The sequence below is a fragment of the Vulpes vulpes genome, chromosome 1 (genome assembly GCF_048418805.1).
Source record: "Vulpes vulpes isolate BD-2025 chromosome 1, VulVul3, whole genome shotgun sequence".
Classification (NCBI taxonomy): Eukaryota; Metazoa; Chordata; class Mammalia; order Carnivora; family Canidae; genus Vulpes; species Vulpes vulpes.
In genome coordinates, this window is record NC_132780.1 from 33,619,874 (window position 1) to 33,645,849 (window position 25,976).

The following is a 25,976-nucleotide window of genomic DNA, read 5'->3' on the forward strand; positions in this document are numbered from 1 at the left end:
GAGCCAAAGGCAGACGCTCAACCGCTCAGCAACCCAGGCGTGCTCACTGCTCTTACCTTCTTTACCAACATGGCCCGGTCTCTCTGTGATTCCCTCCTCTCCAAAATGACAGAGCTGTGGCTGGCAGACCTCAGGAGGAGAAGTGCACACGAAAAGCATGGAAGCAGAGAAGATGGCAGCCACCCCTTGTCTTTCCCCTGCAAGCTTGCTCCTCCCCTATAGTGATCCATCTCATAAGAGGGACAGAAGCTTGAATTTAAAAATGAAGCTCCAAGTTTTGACTAGGACCCAGGTCCAGATATTCTAATTACGGAAAGGAGACTTTTTGTAACTTAAAGTGGCCGGAGGATTTTTTGCACCTGATATTGACCAGAGAGGTTGTGGGCCTGGCCCCAAATTTATCTGAGCATCAGCACAAACCAGCCATACAAAGTGGGCTTCAGCAACGTTGAGGGAGAAAGCAAAGTGGGTTTCTGTTGGCCTTCATGAGTCCTGCTTGCTCAAGGGATCGGCGACATTATTTTTGGTAGCACCAAAAATTATTTTTGGTAGCACCATGAGTGATGGAGTCTAGAGGAAAGGAGGTATAATCCCATGTCCCTCAAAAGAGGACAGTCTTGAGCAGCCAAGTCACATCCGTTAGTTATTCTTTCTGATCCTGTCATTTGCTAGGTACCATACCTCGTTTCAGTTCACTTCAGTTTCAGACCATGACATTGACGGATAGGTTTATGTTATTTCTGGAGTTTCTTTCTTTCTTTCTTTCTTTCTTTCTTTCTTTCTTTCTTTCTTTCTTTCTTTCTTCCTTCCTTCCTTCCTTCCTTCCTTCCTTCCTTCCTTCCTTCTTTCCTTTCTTTTTCTTTTTTCTTTTTCTTTTTCTTTTCTTTTTCTTTTTCTTTTTTTCTTTCTTTCTTCTTTCTTTCTTTCTTTCTTTCTTTCTTTCTTTCTTTCTTTCTTTCTTTCTTTCTTTCTTTCGATTATTTATTCATGAGAGGCACACACAGAGAAAGGCAGAGACACAGGCAGAGGGAGAAGCAGGCTCCCCATGCAGAGCCCGATGCGGGACTCGATCCCAGGATCCCGGGATCACGACCTGAGCCAAAGGGAGACTCTCAACCACTGAGCCACCTAGGGGCTTTTCTGGAGTTTATAAATGGCTCTTTTCTTTGTTCTTCTGACAAAGAAGGCATCTAATCTCAGAGATGATCTAGCTGCTATTTTCCTCCTCCTCCTCCTCCTCCTCCTCCTCCTCCTCCTCCTCCTCTTCTTCTTCTTCTTCTTCTTCTTCTTCTTCTTCTTCTTCTTCTTCTTCTTTTCTTCTTTCTCTTTTTAATATTTTATTTATTTATTCATGAGAGAGAGAGAGAGGCAGAGACACAGGCAGAGGGAGAAGCAGGCTCCATGCAGGGAGCCCTACATGGGACTCGATTCCAGGACTCCAGGATCATGCTCTGGGCCGAACCCAGGCACTAAACCACTGAGCCACCCAGGGATCCCTTCTTTTTTAAAACAGTTTTATTGAACTCTATTTGATGTACTATGACATTCACCCATGTTAAGTGTACAGCTCAGTAGTTGTTACATGTTCACAGATAGGCACAGACATCTTCACCACCAATTGTAGGACATTTTCATCACCCCAAAAAGAAACTCAGTACCCAGTAGAAGTCCCTTCCATTTCCAAGGTGCCTGGGTGGCTTAGTCGGTGAAGCATCTGACTCTTGATTTCAGCTCAGATCATGATCTCAGGGTCAAGAGATCAAGCCCTGCATTGGGGTTCATGCTCAGTGTGGAGTCTGCTCAAGATTCTTTCTCTCCATCTGCCCCTCCCCACTCACCGTGTGTGTGTGTTCTCTCTCTCTCTCAAAATAAGTAAATAAATCTTTAAAAAGTCCCTCTCATTTCCTTCCAATACCCCCAACCCTGGGAAACCACTAATGAACTGTCTGCTTCCATAAATTTGCCTATTCTGGGTATTTCAAATAAAGGGAATCATATAATATGTGATCCTTTGTAACTGGCTTCTTTCACCTAGCATATTTTTTTAGTATAGCATTTTTAAGGGTTATCCATGTTAGAGAATGTATTAGTACTTTTTCCCCTTTTTGAATTATTGGGTACTATTCCAGTGATGGACGTATTACATTTTATTTATCTATTCATCAGGTGATAATGGACATGGCCACTTTCTGGCTATCATGAATAATGCTGCTGTGAACATTAGTGTACAGAGTTTTTGTGGACTTGTTTTCATTTCTCTTGCCGATACACCTAGGATAGAATGGCTGAGTCATATGGTATCTCTGTGTTGAACATTTTGAGGAACTGTTTCCTCAAGCGGCTGTGTTACTTTCCATTTCTGTCTGCAGTGTGTCCTGGTTCCAGTTTCTCCACATCTTTGCCAACACTTACTATTGTATGCCTTTTTGATGAGAGCCAACTTTATGGGTATGATGTGGTCTCTCAATGTGTTTTTGATTTGATACTGAGAATCTTTTCATACGCTTCTTGGTCATTTGCATGTCTTCTTTGGAGAAATGTCTATTTAGACTCCTTGCACATTTTCCCATTGGGTTGTCTTTTTACTGCAAGTCTCTTATCAGATATATGATTAGCAGTTTACTTTTTTGATGGTGTCCTTTGAGGCCCACAAGTTTTTCATTGTGATGTTGTCCAGTTTATCCATTTTTTCTTATGTTGCTAAACAGTAGTATTTAAGAAGGCTGATCTAACCCACGATTATAAAGCTTTACTTATATATTTCTTGCAAGAGTTTTCTTGTTTTAGCTTATTCTTGGGTCTGTGGTCCATTTTGAGTAAATTTTTGCATAAGCTGTGAGGCAGCAGTCCAAGTGCATTCTTTTGCATGTGGGTATCCAGTTGTCCCAACATCATTTATTAAAAAGACTTCCTTCCTCACTGATAGTCTCAGAATACTTGCTAAAAATCAGTTGAGTCTAAGTGTGAGGTTTCTTCATCTGGCTTCTTAAATTACACTCTCTGTTAGTTTTTCCACTTTTTCCTTTGGACATATGGAGGACTACTGACTTCCTGTTCTAGTTTGGACGTAATCATGTTCCAGGCCTGCTGCACAGATGTCATGTGAAAATTTCTTTTCTTTGTATTCTTGGATTACAGCCATTGTTTCTTAGACCTCATGCCTCATGCATTCTTTTTCCTTGAATCCCTTTTTTATTTTGCCAGAAACATGATCGAATAAAACTTTTCAGAAATGATGTGAGGGAAGCGGGGAGCTCTCTTAGGGTTTGAATATCTTGATGTGTCTTTGTTTTGCCCTCCCATTTGAAGGGTAGTTTGTCTGGATAGAGAATTCTAGGTTCAACAAGTTTTCTATCCAGAATTAGAAAGCATTCCTTGATGACTTCTGTCACTGAATGAAGCTTGATGCTGACTAATTCTTGTTCCTTAGTAAGCAGCCTCTTTTTTTTTTTTTCATATCTAGAAGCTTTCAAGATCTTTTCTTTACCTGGGTATTGATAAAACTTAATTTTCAAGAAGATAAAAATCATGACTCCTGGGAAAAAAAAGTGAACATGTGTCATTAATGAGGGAAAACTGCTTCAAAGAACATTTGAGAAGGTAAATATTTGTAGGTAATGTTAAGAGGGGACTACTGTGATGGATACAAAACTGGTGGATGTCTAGCAGGCCCAGAGTGGTAACTTTAAGGGTTTCTTGTTCCATTGGACAGAATTTATTTTCATCTCTTCCAAAAAGAAAATCTACAACTTAAATGGTGCCTCTGCAGAATTGTAAAATAGCCAATTAAGTGGTGCCTGGGTGGTTCAGTCTGTTAAGTGTCTGCCTTTGGCTCAAGTCATGATCCCAGGGTCCTGGGATCAAACCCCACATCAAGTTCCCTGCTGAGCAGGGATCTTGCTTCTCCTTCTCCCTCTGTTCCTCCTGCTTGTGCTCTCTGGCGCGCGCTCTCTCTCTCTCTGTTAAACAAATAAATAAAATCTTTTTAAAAAATAGCGAATTAAAAAAATAGCCAATTAAATAAGCAGATAATTGGAATACCAAAATCTCCTTTGCTTTTTCCAAGTTTCAGATAATTTTTCTGATGGTCTTTTGAAATTACATGAGGATGTGTCAAGGCGTGAGTCTTCTTTTTCTTCACCCTTTTGGAGTACTTTTATTTCTTGAGGCTTTGAGGTCTTTTTTTTTTATTATTTTTTTAAAAAGATTTTATTTATTTATTCCTAGAGACACACAGAGAGAGAGAGAGAGAGAGAGAGAGAGAGAGGGGCAGAGGCATTAGACAGAGGGAGAAGCAGGCTCCATGCAGGGAGCTTGATGTGGGACTCGATCCAGGGTCCCCAGGATCAAACCCCAGGCTGCAGGCCGTGCTAAACTGCTGCGCCACCAGGGCTGCCCGGCTTTGAGGTCTTTTAATTAGAAGATGTGTCTTTCTTCAACACTGAGCACTTTTCTTTATTGTTTCTTTGATTATTTCCTTCCCTCCATTTGCTCCTTCTTCCTAGAACATCTAGTAGACAGATGTTGGACCTCTTGAATTTTTGCCTTCTTGTTTCTTCATTTTTTCAAAGTCTTAGGCTTCTGGTACTTCACATCTATATACTTCATGAGGCATTTCCTAAAAATAAGGCATTCTTCTACCTCAGAATAATAACATTATCACAACTAAGAAAGTTACTATAATTTCTTTTTTTTGTTTTTTTAGTTATTGGTAATTTCCTAATGCCATGCAATATTCAGCCCATGTTAATTAACATTTCCCCAGTTACTCCAAAATGTTGCATAACTTCTTAATCAAAAGCTTTTAATGAGTATGATCTGTGAATATTTCCATATGTGTAAATGCACAGTTTGATGTGTTATCAAAAAGTATGCCTGTATAGACTAGCTCTTTTTTTTTTTTTTTAAACCCAGGACCTAATGAAGGTTCAGTCATATAATTAGATTCTTCTCTTTAGTCTTTTCTGTTCCAGAACATTCTTCCTGCCACATCCCCCCCCCCCCACATTTTTTTTCCAGGGATTGACTTTGTGGAGACACGAGTCCACTTGGTTTATTTCTTCCTTTCCTTCTCCTTCTCCTTTTTCTTCTCCCACTCCCCATTTCCTTTTGTCCACTTGCTCTTCATCCTTCTTTTGACATGGAAGATTTCAAATATGCCCCTAACTGGAGAGGAATACAACAGCTCCTCTCATACTCATGGCCCAGCTACCAAAATCCCTGACGCATGTTCAGACTTGTTTTATCTAAACCCCTGACCATTCTCTTCTCTTTCTCCTGCCATCAGATTGTGTTGAAATAAATAACAGTCCTCACACATCAAATATTTTGGAATATATTTATAATTGACACAGCTAGTAGCCCAGCAAGGGCTGTTGACCAGAGCATGACTGTGTGGCCTCCCCACATAATAGCTGCCCAGCATGGTGGCTGGGTTCTGTGATGCAGAGTGTCTGAGAAGAATGTTCCAAGGGCCTGGGGGGAAAAGGGGGCATCAGGCTTCCTAAGATCCACCCTTGGATGTCCACTGCATTCTATTGATCACATGAGTTCCTAAAACCAGCTTAGAGTGAAGGGGAGGGTGGGGCGCCTGGGTAGCTCAATGGTTGAGCATCTGCCTTCAGTTTGGGATTGGTGATCCTGGGTCCAGGGATCGAGTCCTGCTTTGGGGTCCCTGTGAGGATTCTACTTCTCCCTCTATTTCTCTTCTTTTTCTCTGTGTCTGTTGTGAATAAATAAATAAAATCTTAAAAAGAAAAAGAAAAGAAAAGAGGGAAATTGGGAATTGGATTTCACCTCTTTTTTTTCTTTTGCAATTCTTAAAAGTTGGGGTAAAATGTACATATTTTAAAATTTACCATTTTGACTTTTTAAAAAAAGATTTTATTTATTCATGAGAGACAGAGAGAGAGAGGCAGAGACGTAGGCAGAGGGAGAAGCAGGCTCCATGCAGGGAGCCCGATGTGGGACTTGATCCCGAATCTCCAGGATCACGCCCTGAGCCAAAGGCAGATGCTCAACTGCTGAACCACCCAGGCATCCCCCATTTTGACTCTTTAAAAGTGTACAGTGTACAGTGACATTGAGTACCTTCACAATGCTGTGCAACCATCACTACTATCCATTTCCAGAACTTGTTCATCATCTCAAACAGAAACTCTCTACTCATTCAACTGTAACTCCTCATCTCCCTAGTAATCACCATTGTACTTATGATTTTGTCTACTGTAGGTACCTCTTATAGTTGGAATCATGCAATATCTGGCTTATCTCACTTAGCATAGTGTTTCCAAGACTCATTCACTTTGTAGCATATGCCAGTACTTCCTTCATTTTTAAGGCTGGATAATATTCCCCAGTGTGTTTTGAACTCCACCGCTTGATGTGAGAAACAGCCTGCAGGTACAGAAGGCAAACTTGGTGGTGGCCATCTGTGGAGACTGTTGACTCTACATAGCTTCTCAAGAGCTGACATCTCCATTGCCAGGGAGTCAAGAGATCTGATTCTCCAACATGCCAATCCTTGAGAAGCTAACAGCAGTGGAGAAGCAACTAGAAGGAGGGAAAGAACCAAAACTAGAGAAGCACAGAGGAAAGGAGAAAAGAATAAAGGAGTAAGAAAAGTAGAGGCTCAAGAATCACAGATCTGCAACTTTGTTTACACCTTCCTGTGGCTGTTAGTATCTTCAAATCCACATTTACTTCTACCACCTTATTCCCAAGGGCTGCAGCAAACCTCATTTCTGCTCCTTTCACCTTGTTTGAATAGCCAGGCTCACATGCCACGTCATCCTCTCGATTATTTCTCTTGAGACTCTCATTAGGGTGTTTTCCTCCTGGTCCTTACCCCATTCCTGATGAGGGCACACCCATTTAGGGTGATAGAGCTAAGTTACATCGGGGAATAATGGAGCCCGATGCTCGCTGAGGGCACCCCCTCTTCTGCTCTGCCTGATTGCTCAGGTCATGAGAAAAGCCACTTTTCTAGCAATGAGGGGTGATGGAGACTGGGGGATCTGCCAGGGAACAGGGGAAAGGACCCCACAGCAAGGCAGGATTTCTTTTTCATGAGCAAGGAGCCCTGGAAGTACCCTTGAGATTTGTTCATTTTCAAATCATTTCAGGAATGATTTGCACATTACATTTCAGGAATTAGCAACTCTCTGTCGTAAGTGCTTTTAGCTCACCTCAAGGCTGGGTCCCAAACAAACTGATGACAATTTGTCTCACTCTGGTGGGGATAGGAAGAAGCCTTTTGCGCCTATTGAAAAAGGAACTGGAGATAAACGTTATTATATTTTAAACACGTTATAAAAAGAGAATCTGGGGACAGCAATAACCTGAATAGATCTGATACTTAAATATCTTTGAAAGGAAAGGGAGATGGCTGGTTGCATTCAGAGCAACGGGCCTGTGTTTGGCTTGTTGGCAAAGGGAACCAGTCTGGATGTTGGCAATATATCTGCCAAACTTCTGGAAGGAGTTTAAAGGGTGTCAAGGAAGTGAAGCCTTGGAGTAGGTTCTTTTAGGATCCAAGGATTAAAGGCACACAGACAAACCAAGCCAGTGAGTGTATGAGCTCCTGAGATAGTTTAAAGCAGCCAGAGTCTGGGCTTTGAGCTGTGATTTGTTATGTTTTGTTGGTTGCCCTGGTGCTGGGTGGTCAATCTTAAAATTCATTTTGCTAACTTAGTTCAGGGATCATTTTACTTTGGTGTCTTCATTTTTTTTCCAGCATAAGTGTGTGGTGCTCAGATAGCTTTGCTCATGATTCTACATCTTTGTATTAAAATGCTTCTGCAAATTGAATTAAAATGGTAAATGTTAAGAGCTAACTAAACAGTTATATTAACTGTCAAAGGTTGTATGACATTTGTCTTATTAACCAGTGACTAATCAGTGGTTTGGAGCTTGGACTCCTTGTCTCTGAGGACATAAATGTTAAAATATTGGTTAGATTCCCAGTTTGATCACACAGTGTTCTTGTTTCAATGGGAAAACATAACATAAATTCTAAGGACTGTGTGCTTTGTTCTTCTACCCACTTACTCACCACCTACACTCGTACTTCCTTTGAAATAATCGGATAGGAATCCCAACCCTTTCTTTCCATTTTCTTTCCCTAGAAAGTGGTAGTTTCCATGAGGAACAGTGGTGGTAGCCATTTTCATGCAAGCAGTGATAGTAAAGCCAGTGTTTGCCCTTCAGAATCTATTCTGTATATGTTCTAGAATATTAGTAAGAATGCATGATACTTCCATGTAGTATTTATCATAAAGAATTGGCTTTCTTTCCTTTGCTTATAGATTGATGGATGGATTCCTCTATCCACTCATTCAGGATAATTTAAGACCATCTATGTCTTTGTGTCTTTGGTTCAGATTTTGTGCCCCACTGGAGAAAAGTGTATTTTGGCTTCATTTATCTCAAGTAGTATCAAAAGGCTGTATATGGGGAGCAGGGGAGGGGGGGTGGGGAAGACAGCATTTAAATGACCACCAGTGGTATTTTCTTGGGAAATTAAAAGATGAATAAAAAGGGGTGCCTGGGTGGCTTAGTTGGTTAAGTGTCTGACTTTTGATTTCAGCTCAGGTCATGATCTCAGGGTCGTGAGATTGAGCCCCACAATTGGGCTCCACAGTGGGCGCAGAGCCTGACTAAGATTCTCTGTCTCTTTTCCCTGTCTCTCTGCTCCTTCCCCACTCCCTCTCACTAAAAAAAAAAGGAAAGAAAGATGAATAAAAGCGTGAAGGGAAAGAATTCTGAACTGATAATATTTTTTAAATTGGAAATTTTTGAGAAGTTTCTCTTCATGAAGAATTTGGTGAGCTTTTGATGTTTAAAAATTTTTTAAATTTTTATTTATTTATGATAGTCATCACAGAGAGAGAGAGAGAGGCAGAGACATAGGCAGAGGGAGAAGCAAGCTCCATGCCCTGGGAGCCCGACGTGGGATTCGATCCCGGGTCTCCAGGATCGCGCCCTGGGCCAAAGGCAGGCGCTAAACCGCTGCGCCACCCAGGGATCCCGCTTTTGATGTTTAAATGGAAATGCACACCTGCATGTGAATGCGTGGGTACACACACACACACACACACACAGATTCACTTATCCCATGCATGAGGCTCCACCCTCAAGACCTAATCACCCCTCTGAGGTGCCCTCTCCCAATACCAACATCTTGGAGTTAGGGTCTCAACATATGTATTTTGTGGGGGACACAGACATTCAGACCACAGCACTGAGTGTTATTCCCTTTATGAGCTTATGATTTGTTCATCCGTTCTCCTATTCTTGGGTATTTGGGTTGTTTCCAGTTTGAGGCTGTCATGAACCAGTGCTCTGACATGCCTGTACATGTCTTTCTATGGACACATGCATTAATTGTCTTGCACCTAAATTCACCTAAAAGTGAATTGCTGAGTCATAGGGCCGTAGATGTTGAATTTTGTTAGAAATAGTAAACACCAATACTTTTTTCATAGTGGTTGTACCGATTTCTAACTGCTTCTTAGACTCCAAGCCAGTGCAGTTTCTAGCCTCACTTTCACTGCTGCCCATTTCTGAACATTTGGAGAGTCTGAGGAGCGAATCCTGTGGTTTTGGCTTTCCTCACTGCTATTGTAGGAATCTCTTTTCTCAGAGACCCCTGAGTTCAATTCACACTGGCCCATTAGCTTTCCAGCTTTTAAAATTCTGATGGTGTTTTCCTTTTCTTTCTGTCTTATGGATTTCTGCCTTTATAACTTTTCTTTCAGGGGCACATGGGTGGCTCAGTGGTTGAGCATCTGCCTTCAGCTCAGGTCATGATCCTGGGGTCCTGGGATCAAGTCCTACATCAGGCTTCCCACAGGGAGCCTGCTTCTCCCTCTGCCTGTGTCTCTGCCTCTCTGTGTCTCTCATGAATAAATATAAACAAATAAATTTTTAAAATGTTTAAGACTTTTCCTTCAGAGCCATTTTATTTATTTGTTTGTTTGTTTGTTTGTTTATTTCTTCAGGACCATTTTAATGAATTGGTAGCACTAAATGCTTATGTTCTCTCCACCATATTAAACCTCCTCATTTTTAAACAATGCAACCTTCACACAATCTCTGGAACTATTTATTTATTTAAACATGGCTGGGTGAGTTTCAGCTGCATCTTGAGTTTGGAGCGGTAGGGAAGAAGCAGCAAAATACGAGTCCTTAGACAGTAGGGAAAGGTCAACCTATTTAGGGAATTGAAATCTTGTACCAAATAAGACAGTCAACAATACCAAGCTGTGATAGGCATAATTATTTAATGATATTATGTGATGGGGATTATAAGGAATTTTTAGCAGGCAGAAACAGGCAAATTGAAAGTGATGCTTCTTCTGGGTGACCTCAGGTTCCCCAAACAGTGTTTTATTGGATCATTTAATTGAGACCTGGAATGAACTGGGGGCACAACTGCAAGAGATCAAAGTGGAGGTGAATTCCAAAGACCAAAATAAAAAATATAATACCTTTGCATCAAGCTACCTGGTATATAAGTATCATAAAGTACTGGCTCAAGTTAGTAACAGTAAAACCAAAAGCATAAAAAGTGTCACTTATGTTGTCAGTCCCTGTGAGAGGACCCGCTCTTTGGATCTTGGATTTTGCATCTTACCCTTCAGAGCCACAGGGTGCCAGTCACAGAGGGCAAGCTCTCCACTTTTTGGGTCCCACTGTCTTTCATGTCTAAAATGCAAGTTCTAGAAAGACATCTCTGCCTTGACTCTGGGCATTTCTATGTCCTGATGGTAAATCCCAATGATGAGTTGGCCTCGATAGAATTTAGGAACTGGAACCCATGGCGTTCACTTCGCTGAGCAGGTGGTAATGAATTTGAGTTGAGAACAATAGGAACTAAGCTTAAAGATCAGGAAAAAATTAGGTCAAATATGTGGAAGAAATTTATAAAGATGTTAATTCAGGTGCATTAAAAGCTTTAAGACCAGAATGCTGGTCCCAGACCTAGTGAAATTCGTTTCATGAAATTCATTTTGTAATAACAAGCTTCTCCCCCAAAGAGGAAGTGCCTATTATTATTAATAAAACCGATTGCGTAGCATTTTGCAGCATGCAGAGAATTTTTATTTACATCATTTTGTGTGATTCTCTCATTATTCTTGTGAGGTAGGAATGTGGACCTGTTTAGCTGATGAGAAAAGTGAGTCTTACAGAGGTTGCTTAAAATATCACAACGAACAAGTGGGAAAGCCTGATTTTGAACTAGGTATCTTGATTCCAAATTCAGGTGGTTGCCACAAAGAAAACTCAGATCACTTGCAATGATTTTTTTCTTTTTTTTTTTTTAAGATTTTATTTATTTATTCATGAGAGAGACAGAGAGGGAGAGAGAGACAGAGACAGAGACACAGACAGAGGGAGAAGCAGGTTCCATTCAGGGAGCCCGACATGGGACTCGATCCCGGGACTCTAGGATCATGCCCTGGGCCGCAGGCTGAGCCACCCAGGGATCCCCATGCAATGATTTTTTTTTAAAAGCACATAAGAACTGTAAGAAATTCTTCCCCTTCTGAGATATAGTTGAGCACTTTGCGACTATGATGTTTCTTCCTTAGTAGCTGATGTTTTACTGCCTCCTGTTGGGGGTAGGGATACCCTCTTGTGATGACTGGGATGGAAATTTGGGTCTTGGAGGTTATATGATTATAACTAGGTTAAAGCCAGAGAGGTCTATCCTGAAAGTCCCTGTAAATCCTAAGTGGGTCCCTTATAACTCCAATATTGTATACCCTTGAACCTGGTCCAACCTCTGAAAGACACATGCTTGGTATCCTAATAGCCCCCATGCCTGATACATGCTGCTGTGGTCTACACTAGAGTAATTCAGATGACCAAATAGCCAGTAAGTTTGGTCTGATATTTAATGATAGTAATAGAAAAGCCACATGCAGGAATACGTTTGGAGGACAGTGCACAGTGATTTTGTACATGGCCTATGTGCCTTGGCCCAGGTCCTCATTCTGGGTTTGGTGTGCTGGTAATCTGACTTTGATTTCTCCTTGGCAGCTCATCCAGTGCAGGAGAGAGAAGCTGAGTCTACCAGGCAGTGAATCTTTGGAGCAATCTCTCAGATTGTTTGTTATTCTGACATTTGAGAAGTAGCCTCATTCATTGTATGATCTCACACTCCCGTCTTGGCAGGTGGATTCAGAATTGTCTTTCTTGCTTTCTTTTTAATATAATAAATATAATTTATATAAATCCCTAATAATAAGTGTTCAGTTAGCCAAGTTTTGAGAGTTGGATATACCCATGTAGCCACTGTCCAAAACAAGATATGGAACATTTCTGTCATTTCAGAAAATTCTCTGCTTTCTCCTCAGTCAATCCCCTCCCCCCACCAAACAGGCACCGCTCTTCTGATTTCTATCACCATGATTATTTTGTCTATTCTTGAACTTCATGTAAGTGGAATCATCTAGTACTTGGTTTACTTCACTCAATGTCTTTGAACCTCTTTGTGTTGTTATCAGTAGTGTGTTCCTTTTTGTTCCTGGAAGTTATTCCACTGTTTGAAAATACCACAATATGCTTACTTATTATCCTGCTTTTGGACACTTGAGTTATTTTCACTTTTGGTCTGATAAAGCTGCTATAAACATTCTTTTCTGTCTTTTTGTGGGCAATTGCACTTATTTCTCTGGGTCTTTTCCTAGGAGTGGAACTGCAGATTGTAAGGTAGGCATATATTCAGATTTTTTTGCAGTTTTTAAATACATTTAATTATCAACATATTAATACAAATATATTAATATTTGTATAAATAGATTTATATATACATAATATACATAAATATATTAATAGAAAACTTTTAAATACTTTATTATAGAATAGTTTTAGACTTACAGAAGTTTTTCATAGATAACACAGAGAGATCCTGTATACAGCATACTCAGTTTCCCCATCTTTGACATGATACATTTGTCACAACTAATGAACCAACATTGAGACGTTATTATCAGCTAAAATACATACTCTTTGGATTTCCTTAGTTTTTTTAAAATTTTATTTATTTATTTTAAAAGTGCAAGGGAGCATAAGCAAGGCGGGCAGAGGGAGAGAGAGAAGCAGGCTCCCCACTGAGCAGGGAGACTTGGGGCTCAATCCTAGGACCATGGGATCATGACCTGAGCCGAAGGCAGCTGCTTCACTGACTTCGCCACCCAGGCACCTCCAGATTTCCTTAGTTTATATCTAATGTTCTTTTTCTGTCCATTATCCCAGCTTAGTATATCACATTACCACATTATTTGCTTGTCATGTCTCCTTAGGCTCCACTTAGCTGTGACAGTTTCTCAGACTTCCCTTGTTTTTGATGACCTTGACCGTTTTGAAGAGTACTTGTCAGGTATTTTGTAGCATGGACCTCAGTTGGATTGTCTGATGTTTTTCTTATGATTAGACTGAGGTTATCATCGGTTTGGCAGAGGAAGAACCGGAGGTAAAATGCCATTTTCAGCACATGGTATCAAGGGTACATGCCATCCACATGACTTACCAGCAACGTTAACTTTGGTCACCTGGTTGATGTCATATTTGTCAGGTTTCTCCACTGGAAGATTGCTCCCTTTCGCCTTTCCATATTGTGTTCTTTGGAAGGAACTCACTTTGTGCAGCACATACTTAAGGAATAGGGAGTCGAGGTGGACTATCTTCATAAATCACAGTTGACCTTTGAACAACAGGGGTTTGAACTTCATGGCTCCACTTACATGCAGGTTTTTTTCCTGATAAATATAGTACAATATTGTAAATATATCTTCTCTTCCTTCTGATTTTCTTAGTAACATGTTCTTTTCTCTAGCTTGCTTTATTGTAAGAATACAGCATATAATACATATAACATGCAAAATATGTGTTAATCGACTGTTTATATTATCAGCAAGGCTCTGGTCAATAATAGGCTATGAATAGTTAAGTTTATCGGCAGTCAGAAGTCATACTCTGATTTTGCACTGTGTGCAGGGGTTGGGGGTTGGCACCCCTCAGCCCTGCATTGTACAAGGGCCAACTGTATTTGGAATTCTTTGGCATGGGAGATTTATATTTAGTTTTTAAGAAATGGCAACACCATTTTATCCTCAGATAAGCAATGTGTTTGTCCATGTGCTCCTTATCCTTACCAACACTTGCTTTTGTCATTCTATCTAATTTTAACTCTTCTAGTTAATGTGAGTGGTATCTGTGTGTGTTTTTTTTTAAGATTTTATTTATTTATTTATGAGAGACACAGAGAGAGAGAGAGAGAGAGGCAGAGACACAGGCAGAGGGAGAAGCAGGCTCCATGCAGGGAGCCTGATGCGGGACTTGATCCTGGGCCTCCAGGATCACACCCTGGGCAGAAAGGCAGGCGCTAAACCACTGAGCCACCCAGGGATCTCCTTACTGTGGTTTTAACTGCATTCGTGATGACTAATGATATTGAATGACTTTTCCTGTGCTTGTTGACCATTCCTGTATCTTCCTGTTCAAGTCTTTTGCCCATTTTTTTGTGTTGCTGTTTTTTTATTATTGAATTAAAAAATTATTTGTATATCCTGGATAAAGCTTCTTTGTTTAATATATACATGAAGTATTTTCTCCCAGTCTGTGGCTCATCTGTTGGTTTTCCTAACAGTGTTATTTGATGAGCTGGATTCAAGATTTTATTTTTAATTTTTTATTTTTTTAAATATTTTATTTATTTATTCTTGAAAAAGAGAGAGAGTCAGAGACACAGACAAAGGGAGAAGCAGGCTCCATGCTGGGAGCCTGATGTGGGACTTGATCCCAGGTATCCAGGATCACACCCTGGGCTGAAGGCGGCGCTAAACCGCCGAGCCACCCGGGCTGCCCTGGATTCAAGATTTTAATAAAGAGATTTGGGGACCAGTGCAGGAAGTAATGAACCCTCACTCATTCTATATCTGATGCTGCTAATTTTTTAGTTATGAATATTTATTTATTTATTTATTTATTTATTTATTTATTTATTTATTTAAAAAGATGTTATTTACTTATTTGAGAGAGATTGAATGAGTGGGGGAGCAGAGGGAGAATGACCAGAAGATTCTGAGCTGAGCACCAAGCCCTATGTAGGGCTCTATCTCAAGACACTGAGATCATGACCTGAGCCAAAACCAAGAGTTGCACTCGACTGGCTGAGCCACCCAGGTGCCCCATAGTTAGGAAGATTTTGATGTGCTAGTGGACATAAGGATTATAACCACACTTTTTTTTTTTTAAAGCCATCTGATAGTGCATGAAAAGATAATTTTTTAAAAAAGATTTTATTTATTTATTCATGAGAGACACAGAGAGAGAGAGAGAGAGAGAGGCAGAGACACAGGCAGAGGGAGAAGCAGGCCCCCTGCAAGGAGCCCGATGTGGCACATGATCCCGGGTCTCCAGGATCACACCCTGGACTGCAGGCTGCGCCAAACCGCTGCGCCACCAGGGCTGCCCTGAAAAGATAATTTTTGAAGGAAAGTTAGACTTCCCCATAGTAACAATAATTGTGTTGCTGGGTGTGAAAATTCCAGATGTATTGGGTCTCTTTGAATAGCAACTGCCAGCCCAGGTGAGAAGATCATGTTTTGTCCTTGGCCAACTTTACATCTTCCTTTTCCAAAGCTTTGGCGTGATAATGACTGACATAGTACATAGAGGGCTGTGCTCCATGCTGTTCCAGTCAAGCCCTATAGACACTGTGAAATCATGAGAAACAGTAACACAGCAGCTGATGCCAGCATTTCCTCCAACATTTGATGACAGAGTGTATGGTCCTTTTACAGATTAACAAAATAAGGAGAGAAGCAGAAGCCAGACTACTCCTGGAAAGGCAGAAAGAATTCCTTTTAAGAAAAGGGGCATCATGTGATATTAAATATTGACTCATAACATGGGTTTAGAGGAGACACTTTCAAGCTTCTTGGAATACCAGCAACAAAGAATCAGCTTTCCAAACTAGAATTCATATGTGAAGTCACTTAACAGCCAACTCTGGCATTAGCTACCCTAACTGATGCTTAGTTCTAACGATCGTCATTAGCTCCAATCTTTTATATTTGCAATAAGATTTGGTTTTGATAATAAATATAGTTCTCAAGTGGAAAAGCCTCAGTAGTCTCTAATTTGCAGTAAGTAATCTGCCCCCCTGATTGATTTCTGTCAATTCTGAATTATCTAGCATAACGTTTGGAGCATTTAACTTTAGAGAAAGTATATTTAAGATCACTGTGGACTTATTTTTTAGCACCTACACTGTTTGGAACTGAGAAAAGACTTACTTTTGTTTTTACTTGTATATGGAGACTTCTGGCCAGTAAGGGCTCTGAGCACTTTGACTTTCCTGGGTTCCACTTACATGCTAAAATTCTCCATTTGCCTACTTACCACTGATCCTGCAAAACTCTGAATAAATAGTGATGACATAAGGAGGAATTGGCTATGGCTTAATGCAATGAACAGATCGGAGCTGAGGGAGTCAGAGCTTCTTTATATGCAAAGAGAGGAAGAACTAGGGACTTGAAATTACTGAGTGTAAGACTTGAGAGGCAGTGGTATTCCTCAACAAAATTGAAAAATTCTAAAACATGAACAAAAAGTTCATACATTAAAACATAGTTCCGACTTCTTTAAAAAAAGTGTGTCTGCTAGGAAGAGAATATGAATTATTTTTTAACTCAGACAAAACTATCTCTGAATTTAGCTATTGTCTTTTCTAATGGCCTCTTTTCCTGCCGCTTCAGATGAACCTCTTCGTGCTGCTCTCCGTGGTGTGTGTCCTCTTAAATCTAGCTGGATTTATCCTCGGCTGCCAGGGGGCCCAGTTTGTGTCCAGTGTGCCCAGGTGTGATCTGGTAAGTCATCCTAAAACACCACTGTGTGCTTGCACCCACCCTGGCCTGTATGGCTTTCCTGGAGGTGCCAGCGTGTACCCAGCAACCCCCTAAAGTGAAATCTGAAGTCAGTCAGCGGAAATGAGAACACAAAACAAAGGCTTGCCTGCTAATTGTTTTACTCAGGTCATCAGTTATTTTTTCCAAACAGAGACCAGAGAGCAGAGCCCCAGAACCGCAGTGAGATACCAGGTCATTAGTTAGTGAAATGGTCAGTTGTCCACAAGCAATATCTCTCTGTTCTCATCCCAAGAGGGGAAATGGAGATTGTCAGAATACAGGTCAGCAGCCCTTTATCTGAAACCTTTGGAGGTCGGCTATGTTTCAGCATTTCAGACTCTTTTGGGTTTTGAGAAGATAATCCTGATGCATCCACTCTTTACTCTGTAGCACTCCATTGGACTCCAGGACAGCAGGGTGTAATAAAAACTTGGTTTCAGGGCTTTTTGGACTTCAGAACTGTGGATAAGAGGTTGTGGGCCTGCATAACCTCCCAATTTTTTCTTTTAGTTTTTAATTGCGGTAAAATGCATGTAGCATAAAATGTACCATCTTCACTGTTTTTAAGTTAAGTTCAGTAGCTAAAGTACATTCACATTGTTGTGCAACCAATCTCCAGAACATTTTTCTTGTTGCAAAACTGAAACTCTGTACATATTTACTCCCCCACCCTCCTGGCCCTTCCCCTGCCCTTCCCACTGGGCCTTGCCTCTGGCAACCACTCTTCTACTTCTCTGACTCTTGAGAATGCAACTACTCCAGGTGCCTGATATAAGTGGAATCCTACAGCATGTATTTTTTTTTTTTTTAAGATTTTATGTATTTATTTGAGAGAGAGAGAGAACGTGCACATGCACGAGTTGGGGAGGGAGAGCCCAATGCGGGGCTCAATCCCAGGACCCTGAGATCATGACCTGAGCCAAAGTCAGATGCTTAACCGACTGAGCCACCCAGGCACCCCAGCTGTATCTTTTTGTGACTGGCTTATTTCACTTAGCCTAATGCCTTCCACATGTCCACATGCGGCAGCATGTGTCAGAATTTCTTAACCTTTTAAGGCTTGAATAATATTCCATTGCACACATATACTGTACATTTTTTTTAACCACAAATATGGTGAAGTGCCATAAAAATAGGCATGCAGATATCTCTTTAAGACCTTGCTTTCCATTCTTTTGGGCGTACGCCCAACTGCTGGCCATCTTTGAACTTTCTAAAAGGACTTCTTGGGGATCCCTGGGTGGCTCGGCGGTTTGGCGCCTGCCTTTGGCCCAGGGTGCGATCCTGGAGTCCTGGGATCGAGTCCCACATCGGGCTCCTCGCATGGAGCCTGCTTCTCCCTCTGCGTCTCTGTGTTTCTATGAATGAATAAATAAAAATTTTTTTTTAAAAATAAAATAAAATAAAACGACTTCTCAGTGACAAATACTTCCCTGTGGCACAAAGCAAAAGAAATGGATTCTTGAGAAGTTGTAGTCAATCTCATCTATTTGGAACTTGGTGACAAGGCCTTGTTACCCCTTGGAAAGCAGGAGGGTACAAGTGGAGGTGGTGCTGCATTTCTTAAAATGCTTTAAGCCCTGGCCTTCCCCAGTAGGAGAATTCTTCAGGGACTCACCACAAACCTGTTGCTCTTTCTTTTTCTTTTCTTTTCTTTTCTTTTCTTTTCTTTTCTTTTCTTTTCTTTTCTTTTCTTTTCTTTTCTTTTCTTTCTTTCTTTCTTTCTTTCTTTCTTTCTTTCTTAAGATTTTAAAAATTTATTTATTCATAAGAGACACAGAGAGGGAGAGGTAGAGACATAGGCAGAGGGAGAAGCAGGCTCCCTGCAGGAGCCGAGATCATGACCTGAGCCAAAGGCAGATGCTCTACCACTGAGCCACTCAGGTGCCCCCGGTTGCTCTTTCTTAACACTCCTTTACAAAGTTTTCTGATTTTGTCACCCCTTTGCTTAATAACCTTACATGATGGGATCCCAGGCTCACAGCCTTTTCTGGTTTTTAAGGTTCTCTGAAATTCCCCCTTGTCTTGCCCACTCCTGGAGGCAGCTCATGCTCCCTATCATTGCTTCAAAGCCTGCCTGGCATCGCCCTACTTTTATACTTTTAACAACACCATCTCTCCCCCTAAATTCCCTATCCCTCATTCCTTGTTCTTCCAAGTGATAACAGTCCTGTACAGCTGCATTCAGAGATTATCTCCTTCAGAAAACAGTCCCTGAACCCCCTGTGGAAAGATGATTTTCCACAATGTCCTCTACGTACATCTCTCAGGCATTTATCCTTTTCGTTTTTTGGGCTAGAGACCTCCATACACCTATCTTCTCTGTTCTTCTGAGCTGGTATCCCCCCAAGGGCAGTGTCTGCTTCTCTGTTATTTTGAAAGTTCCTAATGGCCCCCTGCATTGCCTCCCACCCCTTAACATACAGAGTTCCCAGGAAAAGAAATGTTGAACCAAGTTTGGTTTTCCAGTTACTAATCACACAGCAAACTAGAAGGGGCAAAGAGAACAGGCACAGGAAGTGAAAAGTCACAGTATATTGGAAGATGGTTTGGCAAAATTGTAGCATCTCTATGTCCAGACACTGATTAGAGGCTGCTGAGAGTAGAAAGGCAAAGTAAGACCTCTTTCTGGACTTGGAGGTTTATCACGTGCAAGAGGAACGGGATAAGTACAGCAAATGCTTCAGTAACGTCTGTGGATGGAATGAATACGTGCCCAACCACAAGTAGATCCACTGGGTTTGGTCGTCAGAGTAAGACACAATGCTCGGGTCATGCACAAGAAGAAGGGCTTATATCTGGGGGAAGATAAGGAGAGGTTACCTGGAATATAGGTATTTGAATAAATACCTTGAATGATGAATAAATGAGGGGAGTAGTAGAGCCCAAGACAGGATAGGACTCAGGTCACAGTGATGGGGAATTAGCCCTGGTGGCTTTGGAAAAAGCAGAAGCCAGATTGCAATGGATCAAGGGTATCTTTAATGGACTTTTCTGAGAAATTCTATGGTTCTATACCCTGGGTGTCTATTAGACTCACTTGGGGAAACTTTGCCAAGAACACCTGAATTGGGGCCCCAGAGATTCCCAGAGATTCTCAAATGGCCTGGCGAGGAGGCCTAGACGTCTGTATGTTTTTATATTTTTAAGTGTATTTTTAATTAAATCTTTTTTTCCCACCACAAAACCAACTCCATGATTGTTTCTGATTATAAAACTGTAAAAATTTGAACAAGTCATAAAAGTATAGGACAAGACAAAAAAATCATTTGAAATCCACTCTTCTGGGTAAGCATGGTTAACCATTTGACAGATTTTTGGGGCACCTCTTTATGGATAAAAACACATAATTTCCTTCACTGGGACCATATCATAATTGCTATTTTTTATAAGAAGGCTATTTGACGAGTGAAAGTTTTTGGGGAAGGGGAAACTTTCCTCATTCCCTCCCCACCATGCCAGTCACCCCAAATCTCTGCTAACAAGCTCCATGTGTTCACACTTATATTATCTTACATAAATGTGTAGGAGGTGAACCTAATCATGATTTATTTTCCAAAAGTGGGACTTTTATATCTATTGCCCTACATACTGTTTTTCCTACTTACAGGTCTAACTAACATTCTTGTTTTGAACAGGTTAGTTCTCCATTACCTTATTGTCTGGGGTGGTTTGGGTTTGGACCGCTGAAAACCATGTAGCCATGCATACCATCCTGCATATCTCCCAGGGCGCTTTTCCCTAGGTGAGGAAGCTCCCAAGCTCCCCGATCATTCCTGGTGGGAAGGTGTATTTTTTCTTCTGTTTGTCTCATTTTTTAAAAATTACACACATTCAAACCTTTGGTGTTTGAATGTGTTTTTTTTTTTTAAGATGTTATTATTTATTCATGAGAGACAGAGCCAGAGACATAGGCAGAGGAAAAGGCTCCCCATGGGGAGCCTGATGCAAGACTTGATCCCAGGACCCCGGGATCCAAAAACAAAAAGGATAAATGCCTGAGAGATGTACGTAGAGGACATTGTGGAAAATCATCTTTCCACAGGGGGTTCAGGGACTGTTTTCTGAAGGAGATAATCTCTGAATGCAGCTGTACAGGACTGTTATCACTTGGAAGAACAAGGAATGAGGGATAGGGAATTTAGGGGGAGAGATGGTGTTGTTAAAAGTATAAAAGTAGGGCGATGCCAGGCAGGCTTTGAAGCAATGATAGGGAGCATGAGCTGCCTCCAGGAGTGGGCAAGACAAGGGGGAATTTCAGAGAACCTTAAAAACCAGAAAAGGCTGTGAGCCTGGGATCCCATCATGTAAGGTTATTAAGCAAAGGGGTGACAAAATCAGAAAACTTTGTAAAGGAGTGTTAAGAAAGAGCAACAGGGAGCACCTGGGTGGCTCAGTGGTTGAGCATTTTTAAAAATGGTGCTAAAATTTACAATGAAATGCACAGATCTTAAGTGTGCAGTTCACTGAGCTTTAACTAATGTATACCTTCATCCTGATAAATGTATACACTCATGTGTACACCCCAAACAAGATCTAGACCATTAGTTTTGCCCGTCCTTGGATTTCACCCAAATGGAGTCAAAGAGTATGTACCTTTTTGTCTCTGTCTTATTTTGGTCAGGATAACATTTTTGAGATTCATGTATAATTTTATGTTGTATCAGTTGCTTGCTTTTTTTTTTTCACATCAGTATTTCATTGCATAAAAATATCACTGTTTAATCCACTCTCCTGTTGATGGACATTTCCATTGTTTCCAGTTCAGGGGTATTATGAACAGAACCCTTGTAAACATTTTTGTATGGTTGTGGTTTTCTTGTGGGCCCATTATCATTTCTCTTGAGTAAATAAGCGGGTGTGGTGTTTGCTCGGTCATGTGGTAAATGTATGTCTGTCTACCTTTATAAGAAACTGCTAACCAGTTTCCCAATGTGGGTGGGGAATAAGCATTTTTAATTTAAAATATATGGCCAGTTCCCTTATTAAAGGGTTCAACTTACATTGGTACTGGTGATGCTCCTCCAGCAGCAAGCATTTCCTCCCTGACATTTGTCATTCTGATGGGGCCAGTGTGAGAGCTCATCGTTATAGTTCCCTTGTCGCCAGAGATGGTGTCCTTGTTTTTAAAAAGCTTCCTTTTAAGTTTCTTTTTCTTTTTTAATGATTTTACTTATTAATGAGAGGTACAGAGAGAGAGGCAGAGGGAGAAGCAGACTCCCTGCAGAGAGCCTGACGTGACACTCGATCCCAGGACCCCAGGATCACCCCCTGAAGCAAAGGCAGACTTCCACCACTGAGCCACCCAGGCGTCCCTTCCTTGAAGATTCTAATGAGCAGTCAGAGTGGAGAACCACAATAGTGGTGATAAGGAGAGGGAGGGGAGGGTCTAGTGGTATCAGGAAATAGTATCAAGGTTGAAGGGTGGATGGTTTTCATGTAGAGCCTTGTACAGGGTTGTCTGTGGATGGTTAAAGAGATCGAAGAGAAGTTGGAATAGCTTTGCAGAAACATTGGGGCAGAACCTGGATTAAGAAGGGAGGCGAAGGGTCAGGAGCAGAAAGAACAAGAAATATAAATGCCCCACTGCCTGGCACCATTTTGTACAGAGCCTCAGGGCTGCTGTGTGAGCTGGGCTCAGCCAAATATTCATTTTTATTTGGATAATGATAAAACTTTCCAAAAGCCTTGTGTAAAGAGATTAACCTTCACCCATCTGGAAAATTGTTCCATCCGGACCAGCTCACCATGGCCTCCCCTGCCCCCCTCCCCCACCCCTTCCCCAGAAGTTCTGGAGAGCCAAGGATTCCATATACATTGAAGTCTGGCTATGCATAAACAATGCTGCTGCTGTGTGTGCAGCCCACACAGGCCTGTTTTTTCCCTCCATGGAAGGCCTTGGACCAAGAGTGGACTCCAGTGGGATGGGGAGTACCTTGTAAGATGACACAGAGTATTACCTGGGGGGAAGCAGAATCATTAGGTAAGGTTTGGAAGCTTACCTAGGTACAAGAAATAGAAACCAGTGCTGCATGGTGTTGAGAAAAGTGAGCATGGTTGGTGTTTGGGAGGGCAAGGGTCTTGTGTACATGAGCCAACTGTAGCAACTCTATGGCTGCTTATCTGTAACTACTAAATAGTTGTCTTACTATTACATTCTCAGCTGGACTTTAAAGGAAGAAGCCCATTGGGAGTAACACTGGCTGAATTTAGCCCGGTGTAAGGACTCTTAGTAATTAATGGAAGAGGGGCTAAGAGAAAGGCAGTGATCCCCGAGAGGAAGTAAGATCCCTCCTGCCCAGACCCTGCCTAGAGAAATCCTGCCTGAATGGCCACAGTAGTTTTCCCCTTAGAAGGTAAAAATCTAGTGTAGATATTAGCAGCAGGATGTACCTTCAAAAAAATGTGAGATGATGGAAGAAAAAGTCAAACACAGATAGCTTTTTGCTTTTGCATGTGTCTGGAGGTTGGATTGTGGAACTAGGTGTGGGGACACTGTTGAGATAAGGGTCTCTGTGGGCAAACCAGGAAAGGACAGAAACCAAGTGGAAATGAATGGATAGAGATGGAGTCCCTCGAGGTAACTCTGGTTGTTGTGATTCTTTGTATCAGAGGCAGAATTAATATCAAAATCTAGGCATTGGTGTTTGATATCATAATGCATCCCTTTCAGTGTGGTTTAGGGACACAGAGTACAAAATGTTATAGGATCCATGGAGTTTTGGAAGAGGCAAAACAAATCCATGTGGAAAAAAATCAAAACAGCATTTGCCTGTAAGAGGGGTAGGGGCAGGGATTGATGGGGAAGGGCATGATGGACTTTTCTGTGGTGACACTGTGTTCTGTATGTTCATAAGGGCTTGGGGTGCACAGGGGTATGCGTTGCTTAAAATTCTGCAAATGGTGTGCTTAAGACTTGTGTATGTGATTTTTTTTTGTGTGTGTATGTAAGTTTCACATCCAAAAAAAGAGAAAACCAAACCAAAGGAAAAAAAAAAGTGTCCTCTTTAGTAGAAATTTTTCCCTTTGCTTCCTAATCAACTTCTATTACAAGGAACTATGTTTTCTCCAGATTTGGAAAAATACCATAAGCTTGTTACTAGAGGGTAAGTAGAGGGTAGGTTTGGTTAGAAGGTAAAAATCTTAATTCAATAAGAAAAAAGACTCTTTTTTGCTTAAGTAACTCAAACATTGTAGATGTTCAGTTATTCTTAAAAGATTCCTGAAGAATTTTGCAACTAGTGACGTCAAAGCTGCCTAATTAATTTAACAAGGATGAAAGAGGCATGGGTTTTTTTTTTTTTTCTTTAGCCAAAAGTTTGAATAGCCAACTCCAATAGCTCAAGAGGCAGAGCAAATATAAATGAACCTCTGCTCCCACATTATGGGTCTTAATTAGCCAAGAACAGGTATTGCCTATTTTCATACCTCGATTCAAGGGAAACATTGAAAAGTGGCCAAAAGTTTGCAAAAACATTTCAGTACAAATACGAGATTACTCATCACTGATGTTATCACTTCAAATCACATTGGAGATGTCAGCTGAGAAATCTCTTTAAGCCTGCATGGTTTAGGGCTCCTGTTTGCTAGGTACACCCTGGGGTTCTCAGAGACATATGGCAGCTTGAACTTCCTTGTCCTCTTGGAGTTAGGTAGGGCCATAAGATTAGCTTTGGCAATGAAATGTGATCTAAAATGATGAGTGTCACTTTCAAGAGGAAGATTGATTGATTAGAGTATTTTATTTATTTGAGAGAGAGAGAGAAAGAGAGCAGGGGGAACTGCAGAGGGAGAGGGAGAAGCAGGCACCCGCTGAGCAGGAAGCCTGATGCAGGGCTTGATCCCAGAACCCCAGGATCATGACCTGAGCCGAAAGCAGACACTTAAAGATTTAAGCTAGAGTTATGAGATTTAATAAGTAAAAACACAAGGCATACAATTAAATCTGAATTTCAAATAAACAGCTAATTGTTTTTTTGTTGTTTTACTACAAAACATATCTCATGCAATAATTTAGGACACGATTATACTAAAAAATGATGTTATTTATCTGGACTCAAATTTACCAGGTGTCTTATACTTTATCTGGCAAGCCCACTTTAAGCTCCAGTGTGCATTTTATCACATGCTCTCCACCTCTCTGGCACCATGGTCCATCAATCCTGAGCCGGTAGGTGCTTCATCAACCTGGGTCCTTCATGAACTATGATGAGCAGAGCTCCCGGCTGACCTGCAGCAGGCCTTAGCAGATTCTAGAAATAACCTTGTTGTTATAACAGCACACCTGAGCCGATCCTGGCAGATACAGACACCACCCGGCATGGAATCCTGCTGTATCTCATCCTGTATGGTGGGTGCTCCGATATATATCCTGTGTATTTATTCTTCATAATTAAGTTCTGGTTCTGCCTTTTCCCCCCTAAGGTGGACCTGGGCGAAGGCAAGATTTGCTTCTGTTGTGAAGAATTTCAACCAGCCAAATGCACAGACAAAGAAAATGCCTTGAAACTCTTTCCCGTCCAGCCTTGTAGTGCTGTTCACCTTCTACTTAAGGTACTTCGAATGGATTCCACCCCTGTCAGTAACTACATGCTAGAGCCCTCAAAGAAGGGAAAGTTAGTGGAAATATTCCCACTTGGTTACCTCGTTCAAACAAGTGGGCTGCTGAAAGCAGATAGGAGCTAACCGTCATTGGTGACCCAGAGACAGAATGACTTCAGGAGGAAGCACAGATTACTGTGTGTCCTCCTAAATGACGAACGGATGGCTTTCTTTGTGTTCAAGAATTATAAGATAGCAAAAAATGTAAAGAAGTCTAAGTATATACATATGCATGTGTGTGTAAATATTTTTATATACATGTATATTCACACACACACACACACAGTGTAGCTACACATATATGATGCAGCTTTTAGCAAAACCTTCACTTTGTTTTTTAAAGTTGGCTTCATACCCACATAAGACTTGAACTCACAACCCTGAGATTAAGAGTTGCATGCTCTACTGACTAAGCCAGACGGGCACCTTGCTCTGAGCAAAACCTTTAAACTGCAT

The 25,976-nt window shown here is 41.2% G+C and overlaps 1 protein-coding gene across 2 annotated transcripts in view; it reads left to right on the top strand.

Moving 5' to 3' along the window:
• ENTREP1 (endosomal transmembrane epsin interactor 1) overlaps positions 1-25,976 on the top strand; it is a 62,949-nt gene that overhangs the window by 21,770 nt on the left and 15,203 nt on the right. For both annotated transcript variants that reach the window (XM_072762327.1, XM_072762318.1), the window contains exons 3-4: positions 16,770-16,880; positions 25,344-25,472. In XM_072762327.1, coding sequence (XP_072618428.1) covers positions 16,770-16,880; positions 25,344-25,472 — 240 coding nt within the window. The remainder of the gene's footprint in view (positions 1-16,769; positions 16,881-25,343; positions 25,473-25,976) is intronic.